This window comes from Sphaeramia orbicularis, chromosome 9 (genome assembly GCF_902148855.1).
Source record: "Sphaeramia orbicularis chromosome 9, fSphaOr1.1, whole genome shotgun sequence".
In the NCBI taxonomy this organism is placed as follows: Eukaryota; Metazoa; Chordata; class Actinopteri; order Kurtiformes; family Apogonidae; genus Sphaeramia; species Sphaeramia orbicularis.
This window is the reverse complement of record NC_043965.1, coordinates 20017518-20028619: the sequence shown is the minus strand read 5'-3', so window position 1 is coordinate 20028619 and position 11102 is coordinate 20017518. Positions and strand designations below refer to the sequence as shown.

The 11102-nt window shown below is 36.4% G+C and overlaps 1 protein-coding gene across 2 annotated transcripts in view; it reads right to left on the bottom strand.

Moving 5' to 3' along the window:
- Positions 1-236: 236 nt before the first annotated feature.
- efna5b (ephrin-A5b) overlaps positions 237-11102 on the bottom strand; it is a 129750-nt gene continuing 118884 nt past the window's right edge. Inside the window, exons 3-5 of one of the 2 annotated variants that reach the window (XM_030144001.1) lie at positions 6648-6713; positions 6185-6265; positions 237-3706 (exon numbers count right to left, since the gene is read on the bottom strand). In XM_030144001.1, the coding sequence (XP_029999861.1) occupies positions 3579-3706; positions 6185-6265; positions 6648-6713 (275 nt within the window). In that variant the 3' untranslated portion in view covers positions 237-3578. The remainder of the gene's footprint in view (positions 3707-6184; positions 6266-6647; positions 6714-11102) is intronic. The other variant, XM_030144002.1, reaches the window with a different exon arrangement.

Below are 11102 nucleotides of genomic sequence, written 5' to 3'. Positions count from 1 at the left end.
GAGTCATTCTTAAGAAAAATAACTAAAAAGCTGTCTTTGAACTACAAATGACCGACCCCCACTGTAACTTTACAACAATGGTTTGTGTTATGTACATTTCATCTGTCACTACACAGCTTAATGACATCACTCGAATGGGGGGAGGGGGATGCAAAAAACACACACGACATGAAAGTGATCAGAAAATCTAACATGAAAAGAAAAAAAAAGAAAATAAGAGCAAAAGAAAACACTTCTTTTTTTTTTTTTTTTTTTTTTTTTTTTAACTTGTTGTCTTTTAACATGTCATCAAGTTCATGCGCATGCCACATAATGAAACTGGCAAGATCCTTCCATTAAAAAGCCAACAGTCCACTCATGGCGAAGCTTTGAGCCGACCAACATGCTTTCAAAACACTGAAGGCAAAAAAAAGTAGAAATTAGCCGTTTCGATAAGTCCCAAGTGTTTCTTTCCGAGGCAGGATCCTTATGTGAAGAGATGGTGAAGGTTGGTGACTGGTTTGAGACATGTAACAGGTGAGCCACTCGTAGGCTAATGTCCAACCTTCTGTACAGTGTTACGTGTACAGCTCCCACAGGTTTCCCCTTCATAATAGCTCAAAGTTTATTAGGCATTGAGGATCAAAGCACACAATGCATTGTTTTAGGACAGTACACACTCCGCAAAACCCAGAGATAATACCGTATTCATTTTTTAGAAAAGACATAAGAACCAAATTAATACTTTAATATCAAACACTATTTACATCAAGAAGTTTTCCTAATAATAATAGTCATAATCATCATCATCATCATAACAATAATAATAATTATACAGTTTTAACAATGATGTCTCTCGTTTTTTTTTTTTTTTTCTTTTGTCCTCCAGAAAGGTACAAAACAGATACTAACCTAACACTACATGTTTTATGGTTGACTACCTCAGGATACACAGTATCCAGTTTATAAGTTGATCCTCATTTCCCAGGTTAAGGTGTGTACAGAATAAACCATGGTAATAATAGCAATAATGACAAATAGTAGTATTGGTAATTATAAGAGAGTACAATTGAAGCTGGTTTTTGATAGAAGTTTAGTGTTAATCTGCTGACAAGCGTCCATTTTGATTTTTATGCGGTGCTCATTCCCTGTGGTGTTCTCCTGAAAATTAGTACCTCATTAAATGGCCTCATCTCTTATTACCCCCCATAGCTGAGCTGCTATTCCGCTATAATAGCATTGTTACCATAGAGCAAGAAACAAATGACAAAAAGGCAAAGGCAGTCTTTCTAGGGAAAATTAAAAAAAAAAAAGATAAAAATTTTTAAAAAGGCAGCCAGAAAAATGAAAACAAAGCAAAACCAAAACAGTGCTTGCCTTCTGAGACTGAATGATACTGAACAATGTTTGCCACTGAACTGGCTATTTCTTACAGTAGTGTTCCAAGGATTTCTGGTGTTTTTGTGTTGTTTTGTTTAAGATAGGCACTCGAGTCACACTACCCTCGCTTACTTGGTGTGTCTTTCTGTGTGTGCATCTCCCCTTTTAATTCTTTCTGTCTCCTTCACTCACCAATTCTCTCAAACTGCAAGGTCATTGGTGCTTTAAAACCCCCCACGGTGGAAATCTACACCCCCCCCTCCCGAGACCCCCCAGGCCTTCCACCATCTATTTTTAATACCAGAAATAACTCCCCTTGCCACAACATGGGGTCCGCATGCCTGTCATTTTGAACCTCATTAAAAAGTCACTTAAACCAGTAACACTAGGAGCTGGAGGTGGACATGCAATTGCTTCTGCTCTTCTTTTCTTGCTCAATTTCTCTGTTTCTGTCTCTGGTTCCAAAGCGATTGAAACCCTAAAGTTCTCATACAAATCCTGAATCTGAAAGGAAGCCGGTTTTGGAGTTAATTTAACTGTCTGTCCGTCCTTCTATGAAAGTAAAGACAACTCCCTTCATTTGGAAAAAAAAAAAAAAAAAAAAGGCATAATAGTTTTTATTATGCTAACTCACCGTGTGCATCAGAGAGAGCTGAAGGAAGCTGAATATCATTATAGCACAGTGATTTCCTTTGAGTGCAAGTGCTAACATAAACCTGGCTAGACTAAATAGAGCTGAGCACTGGCTTGAATTAAATTGGTTGCTCATCTGCTTATATAATATGTTTTTAACTAATTGGACCTACGCATCAGTCCAGTAAACACTGTGCTTACACTGTCTACATCAATATGAGAGACCGAATTAATATTTTCATGTAGTTGGGTTAAAGTGACAAAGAAGTGAGGAGAAATAATCTATTGAAAATTGCAGATGTCTCGTCTATGACCTCTGTAGTTGTACAAAAAATGCAAAGTTTACAGTGTATGCAATGTAATATAAATTAACGTCTTAGAAAAATATAAATCGTTTAATTTAGCTGTTTATCATTTTTAAGCCATCGTTTTAACAATCAACGGAAGGAACAGAAAACAGCGGAGTGGTAATATTGACTTACATTAAAATGGAACAGAGAGAACAATTGCTGCCCAGCTCGGTAAACACTGTATAAAATGACAATGACGGCTACTGCGAAATTGCGTGATCAACTTTCAAACGATATTGATCCTCCATGTTGATAGCAGTCTGGTGAGAAAGTTTCAATTTTAGCTGTTTTTGTTAGTCAATTGCCTTGAGAGTTTTTTTTTTTTTTTTTTTTTTTTTTACCGAGCAGAATGGCATGCTCTATGTAAAAGACGACAGACCTTGCCATGTGGTTCGATAGGTTTTACACTAAATCTCTGAAAGTCTAAGAAGCTTATCATCCTATACACACACTTTATATTCAAGAGACAATTGGGCACAATTTATGAATATCTAAGGTGCATGCTATGCCATCTTTCAGTGCTGTGGTCTAGTTCTTGACCTCGGCTCAAAGCCATTATTCTTTTCCTACGTCTTCGTGATCCACTTGCTTTGTGCTGCACTTGCCTTGCAAAATGGAGGTGCAAAAATAGCCTCTTGCTGTATGACCCAGCCAAACTTGATCAAATGTTTATGAAAGGCTTCTTGAGAGGTCTCGGGACAACTATTTATGTGTATGTACAGTCATTTCTAAGACCTAGAATCTTAACTTTCCTACTGAGTAACACTGCTACTGAATACAAGTTTGCAACAATCCTACTGCTATCAACTGTTAGTGTAGAGGCATTTTTTTTTTTTTTGTATTTGAGTCTAAGCTTGGGTCTCTGTGTATGTGATTATGCATTACATGTGTGTATGGGTGAACATCAGTGCTGAAATGACATAAACATGATGTAAAGGGATGTCAAAAGTCACGGGAAAATAAGAATCACTAAGTGTCAAAAAACGGGATTTGGCATCTTAGTTGAAGGTTTAAGAGGGGGAACTGTCTCTCCCACTTCCAACATCAACTTTTTTCACTCACAAACGGAGAAAGACCACTTAAATATTTTTTGAAAAAAATAGAGGGTTCCTTGAGAAGCCTGCTCTGACACCCAATCAAGCAAACACGCTCCACCCAAATCCCGCCCCTTCCCTGCAGCCTTGGGCAGATTCAGGCCACGCTAGGTGTAATATCCCTCCAGGAAAGAGGGAGGCGCTATAAAGTGAAGAGTGCTGCTAGGCAGGCCAGCAATACAGCCAGGAGTGGACTTGTTTTCTGCAGGTGTGATGCAGCATTTGTTTCATCGCTTCGAGATGGCTCAGCAGATTCATGGCTGGTGTCGTCTAAAGGAAGAGATAAAAAAAATAAAAAATAAAAAAATGAAGGTTTAGCAGAATATAACACCTTAATGCTCTTATTTGCATTATTCTATATGGGGCTTTATAGAACATATACACAACTAAAATGATGAAAAAGTTAAAGAATTTTAAGGTTTTTATTTAATTGTGGAGTCTGAGTTGCCATATGAACTTGGGTTGCTATATGATGCTTCTAATTTCTCAGTCAGAAACACTTTTGATTTGACTCTCCCATGTGAGGTGCTTCCTGTGTTTGCTTTGCAGTGACATCAGTATCTGTGAGCAGCCATATGCCTGCTACACTATGGAAAAGTAGCTAAACCATGCACAGCACAGAACAGATACAAAGAAGGACAAGACAGTTACTACACTACACAGAGATGATACATTGTGGACAAGAGGGGACAACAGTACATGACAGATGAATATAGAAATTTCCATCCTTTGGTGAATAGACAAATGGTATAAACTGAACAACACATGCAGGGTTTGAGTCATAGAAGCAGCATAGGATGCAGGCAAGAAAATGCCAATAGAAAATCAGTCAAATACAGGAATGGGTATGCAGTAAAAGGTCCAACATGTGTCTGTGTTTGAAAAGGCATACAAATATGTATTTTTTATAAAATTTAATATTTTTTTAGACTTGCTGTGAAAAAGTAGCATCGACATGGAGGATGTAAAGCAGGGGTGTCAAACTCACTTTAGTTCAGGGGCCACGTTCAGCCCAATATGATCTCAAAAGGACCGGACCAGTAAAATAATAACAGTGAAAAAACAAAAAAAAAAAATACAAAATGAAATGTCATTATGTTTACAAAAGTTTCCTTAACAATGTGAATAATATGCAGGGTGGGGAAGCAAAATTTACAATATTTTGAGGCAGGGATTGAAAGACAGTGTATGACCAATTAGTTTATTGAAAGTCATGAGAATTTATTTGCCACAAGAAAATTGACATAATAGAAAACGTTTTTATTCTATGTGTCCTCCTTCTTTCTCAATAACTGCCTTCACACGCTTCCTGAAACTTGCACAAGTGTTCCTCAAATATTCAGGTGACAACTTCTCCCATTCTTCTTTAATAGTATCTTCCAGACTTTCTCCTAATAGTTTTGCTCATAGTCATTCTCTTCTTTCCATTATAAACAGTCTTTATGGACACTCCAACTATTTTTGAAATCTCCTTTGGTGTGACGAGTGCATTCAAGAAATCACACACTCTTTAACATTTGCTTTCCTGATTACTCATATGGGCAAAAGTTTCTGAAAAGGTATGGATAATAGTGTTAGGTATGATTATGACATCAATATATGTTTGGTTTCAAAACAATTGACATAGTGCCTGCTGAGAAAAAACAACTAAATGTTCATTGTAAATTTTGCTTCCCCACCCTGTAAACAACCTGAAATTTCTTAAGAATAATTAGTGCAATTTTAACAATATTATATCTCAGTTCATCAGCAACAACTTATAGATCACAGTGGATCAACAAAGGAACAGAACATTTAGTAAAATGCAGAATATTGTTAAAATTGCACTTACTTCTCTTAAGACATTTCAGGTTGTTCATGTCGGTTCAAGTTATTCACATATTTTTGTGAAAGGATAGTTTGTAAATGTAAACAATTTCATGTCATTTTACTTTTTTACACTAAAACAAAGACAAAAATTTGGAGTTACCATTATTTATCGGTTATTATGATAGTATTTTACTGGCCGGACCCATTTGAGATTGAATTGGTCTGTATGTGGAACCTGAACTGAAATGATTTTGACTGCACTGATTGTTAATATTATCAGTGTAATTTTTGCATTTCACAAATTCATCCCATGGGCTGGATTGGACCTTTAGGTGGGCCATATCTTTGACACCTGTGATGTAGAGGATTCAGTTCAGTGACTGGGTCAGACTCATGTATGAAGATATAAAATGCTGTGCCTCCTGAGCAGAAAAACAGTGAGTGTTGCATCAGTGTAAGTGTATATACCCAAGTGACTGATTTTGATGCATGAGGACAGAGAGAATACCAAGGAGGCGTGATACAGAGCACAACATGCAGGTAGGATTATATGTGCGATTAGTGTCATGGTTTGGAAATGTGGAAATGTGAAGCATGCATATGAGATCGCATATGAACAAACACAGTCATAAAACCTAGTATGCATGTTATTATACACACTACATATGAGGCATATTGTACAGAAAGAATATAGGAATCTTCATGCCCATAGTCCAAAAATGTAATCAGATAACCAGAATTCTCTGATTTTCAAGCATCACCAGCTGTATGACACAAATAGAAAATCTGTAGTAGAACCATTGTCAGAATACTGTAGCAGCAGGCAGTATGTGGAACAACAGATCAGCTTACAGACAACCAACATAAAAGAAAAGAGGCACAGAGCAAGAGACACATGTACAGATGTAAAGAATCAAAAAAGCAGGAAGCCATACTAACCTCGTGGTTCTAATGTATTGTCTACTTTGTCGTTTACATCAAAAACGCGGTCATGTACACCTATAGTTTTGATACAGGTGTCTAAAACAGAAAATAGGGAAAATGAGAGACCATTAGAGGTATATGCCCAATAGATTAGTGACATTTGAAGCCCCCCTCTCCGCCCTAAAATTAAACATTCCAAGCAACAAAGCTCATGGCAACATTCAGATGAGGTAGGAAGTGACCTGGATTTCATTAGATGTGATCATTTATCATCCTTTTCATGATCAAAAAACATTTTCTTAGCAAGTAAAGCAGCTTTGTGATAAATGAAAGGGGTATGCTGGACTGTAAGGGAAAAGGTAATAGAGGAGACAATGAGGTAACTAGAGAAGTAGACATAAATTGTTTTGATTTTCTATCCAAATACGTACTTCAACAAGCTCTATTACAAAGCTGTACGTTGTATGCAAACACTTACTTGATGGTCGGACGAAAACTTTGAGCTTCAGGCATGTTTTCCTCCCGTTCTCAGCAATGGTGGAGGCTGAAAAATATGCAACAGACACAGGCAAAGAAAGAGCGTTAATGTTGGATATAGCATCATATGTGCGCAAAATAGTGTCCAGCTACTTTCTTCCATTGGTTAGAATAATGTTTTTTAATAATCCATATACAGGGTGACACAAAAAAACGGGAACTTTTTAACAATCCAATAAAACCAAGAGTGATGGAAGAAAAAATATTTTATTTATAGTAACTGAAACCTTAAAACATGCCATTTAAGAAACAATGATGGCATTTTCATTTTTTAAAAATTACTTCCTGTACAGGGTGGAGAAGCAAAATTTACAATATTTTGAGGCAGGGATTGAAAGACAGTGTATGATCAATTAGTTTATTGAAAGTCATGAGAATTTATTTGCCACAAGAAAATGTACATAATAGAAAATGTTTTTTATTCTATGTGTCCTCCTTCTTTCTCAATAACTGACTTCACACGCTTCCTGAAACTTGCGCAAGTGTTCTTCAAATATTCAGGTGACAACTTCTCCCATTCTTCTTTAATAGCATCTTCCAGACTTTCTCGTAATAGTTTTGCTCATAGTCATTCTCTTCTTTCCATTATAAACAGTCTTTATGGACACTCCAACTATTTTTGAAACCTCCTTTGGTGTGACGACTGCATTCAGCAAATCACACACTCTTTGACGTTTGCTTTCCTGATTACTCATATGGGCAAAAGTTTCTGAAAAGGTATGGATAATAGTGTTAGGTATGATTATGACACCAATATATGTTTGGTTTCAAAACAATTGACGTAGTGCTTGCTGAGAAAAAACAACTAAATGTTCATTGTAAATTTTACTTCCCCACCCTGTAGATGGCGTCCTCCTGTACGAATGCATTCTTGAAATCTGCTGTTGAGATTCCTCATTGACCGCTGCAACATCTCAGCTGGGATACTGTGAATTTCATCCTGAATTCTCTGGTTAAACTCATCCAGAGTTCTTGGTCAAGTCATGTACACTTTACTCTTGAGATAGCCCCACAAGGATAAATCACAAACGGACAAATCTGCCGATCTAGGGGGCCAGGGAACGTTACCCAATCTTGAGATCACACTGTTACCGAACAATTCTCGCACAGCCGCCAATGGTTACTAAAATGGGGGTGTGTTTACTTGCTCAAGGTCACTGTCTCGCAGTGCTGCCACTTGCTCATGTCTGCCAATACGCACTTCAAAAATTCTCGTTTTTTTGGGTCACCCTGTAATTTTAAAAAAATGAAAATTCCATCATTGTTTTTCAAATGGCATGTTTTAAGGTTTCAATTACTATGAATAAAATATTTTTCTTCCATCACTCTTGGTTTTATTGGATTGTTAAAAAGTTCCCGTTTTTTTGTGGCACCCTGTATTTTCTTCCCTGTAGACAACATTTAAAACTGATCTAATTTATTCAAGGGGGGGGAAAAAAATCAGCTTTCAGATAGTGAATGCTGACTCTTAAGTGGATTTTGTTGGGTTAGTCATGGTTTTTATAGAATTATAGCAAGAAAGTATTTACAGATGTGCTAGGGAAACCTCTCAGGGGAAGGTAGAGTACTTTAAACAGCTTAATTGTTGCATTTTAGATTCTGCGACTGCCAGCAGCTTAATGAGAATGAAATCACAAAACTGGAAGACATTGTGTTGTACCATTATTTTATATGTATGGATTAGTTTTTTCCTATGTAAAACCTCAGACCTCTTCAAGGGACCGAGTACAGATGGATGTGCTGCATGTGTGTACGGGTTGTGGTTACGGTCAGGAAATGGATCCCTTCCTGTCAAGTCCATGGGGTGTGAATCTCTGAGTGTTAGCTACCAGAGTGCCTGTATCTCATACCCTAAAAATATCCCATGTGGAGTGTGTGTCCGTGTTTGTGTATGTGTGTAGCTGACCACTAATGGTGCTGAGGTGAGGCACCAGGTGCTGTCTCCTGTAGATGAGGATAGGGGTCAAACACATGTCATGTGGAGCATGGTAGGTGCATACTACAAACATCCATCTTGACAAGGGACAGAATAATACTTCAAGTTGCTGTCTAATATAAACACTTCAGATGATATGACGACAAGTGTAGCCTTTACCCACTATTGGGACGTATCAATGAGCTTATTTACATGACCATAAAAGTCCGATAATTGGGAGTAATATGATAATTGGTAAAAATCTGATCTAGCGCTTTTACATGCACTTAAGAAATGCTCCAGTCCATTATCAGATTTCTTTCGGAGTGCATACGTACTAGGGATGCAAATTAATCCATTAATCATTAGTTGGTTTACCTTATCGATCGATTAATGATTAATTGATAAGCAGCAATTTTCCTGAGAACCTGTATTTCTCTTTCGATAGGGTCTATAAGAATTAAAGCTAAATATTGTTTCTATACTTCATTAAAAAAGCATGTCATATTCCTTAATGATTGATTTATTGTACCATTTATGGAGTAGAACAGAAAAAATTCAACAAATTCAATAAAATAAATGGATCTGAAGAGGGGCAGTTTAGAAGAAATGGGCATTTCTGACTTTGTATCACTGACATGATGGAGCGAGATGTCAGCGGACAGGACGTGGAAAAGGGCAATTAACCGATAACTAATAATTTAATCGAGCAAATTCTTATTGACAGTTAATTGATAGTCGATTAACTGTTTACATCCCTAATACGTACATTTGTTGTGATGGTAGACCTAAACTTCCTGTTGTCTTCCACTCATGTTTAACTATGTAACTTCCATTCTCTACGATGTTAATTGTGTACAAAATTAAATAAATAATATACAATAAATAAAATATGAAATAAATCCGATTAACCTGTATACATCCATGAAGACATCGGAGTATTGGGGAGAAATCCATGTGTGCTAATCCAATTTCTCATAATCAGATTACTTCTTAGCTGATAAAACATGTCAGATTATCCTGTTTACATGGCCACTTGGATAATCTGACAACTCCAGAAATCGGATAAGGATCGGAGTATAGGTGTACATTAGGGCCACACAATATATTAAAAAATATATCATTATCGCGATAACGGAGTGTGCAAAGATGTCCAATAATTGCTTTTCTTTTATTTTCATTAACTTTCACCAGAGTGGTTTTCTCTACCACTCTACCACTAGTTTTTCTGGCAAAAAACTGAAGTAATTCTACTGCTGCTGGTTGAATGTAAATTTACATGTTATTAATGTTGAAAAGATGTGAGCACAACTTTGGGCAAGGCCTGAACACTTATATTTAATGATTTTATTCTTATATGCAGTATTTGCACTGCAATATCTAAATCTTACCAAGTGTATTTTCTTATTTCCAGTCAAAATATCTCATCACACTTAAAATAAGACATAATCACCTAAAGAGTAACTTTTCAGTGAGATATAAGAGCTTATTTTTTTAGACAATAGATCTTGAAAAGCTTATTCAAGAAATCTTACCAAGATAATTTTCATTTGTTCCATTGTTAGATTTTTTTGCTCAAATTAAGCAAAAAAAAATCCTGAATTAAGCAAAAAAAAAAAATCTACCAATGGAATAAGTGAAAATTATCTTGGTAAGATTTCTTGTCTAAAATTAAGTTCTTATATCTCACTGAAAAGTTACTCTTTAGGTGATTTTGTCTTATTTTAAGTGTGATGAAATATTTTGATTAGAAATAAGAAAAATACACTTGGTAAGATTTAGATTTTTACAGTGTAACAAACCAGGTAAGCAATGGAGTAGTGTTTTATTAAAGCTCTTACTCTGGCACTTTTTATGAAATACATCCATGTCATTTATACACTGTTATATGTGAATAAAATGACAAAATATTTGACTATGTTTGTGTCTGAAGGTCTGTGGTAGGAGCATCACCAGGTTCTTGGACAGAATAGTGTGACTGATTGTAGTAGTGCAGTATCTTATCTTAAATTATAAATAATACAATACAAATAATTGGCTCATTTTAACATTAAGGAACATTTTTCTTAGTAGATATAATTGGTATTGGTATTTTGCAGTATTATTGTTATCGCATATTGCAAGTTTTGCCAATATCATGCAACTCTAGTGTACATGTAAACAGGCTCATTGCGATTTATCGTCAGCTACTTCATTTCTGCTCGCCTCTTGAACTCTGCAGAGACCGTATCGTCCGCTATGCTGCCTGCCGGGCATCATTTTATGTGTTCTGTGGATCATTCTACAGCTGATGCAATGAAGCCGAGCATTTCCAAAGGCTACCATTTGGGATCTGTCAACTCCTCTGTAGTGAACCTTTACCTAACCCCTCCTTTACTGCCAGCTGTGTCACCCTCTCTCTTCTTGTCTGTCAACGTGGTCATATCCATTCATCACAACTCAACTGGCTTGCCCTCATCATATGTGAAGCACATACATCAA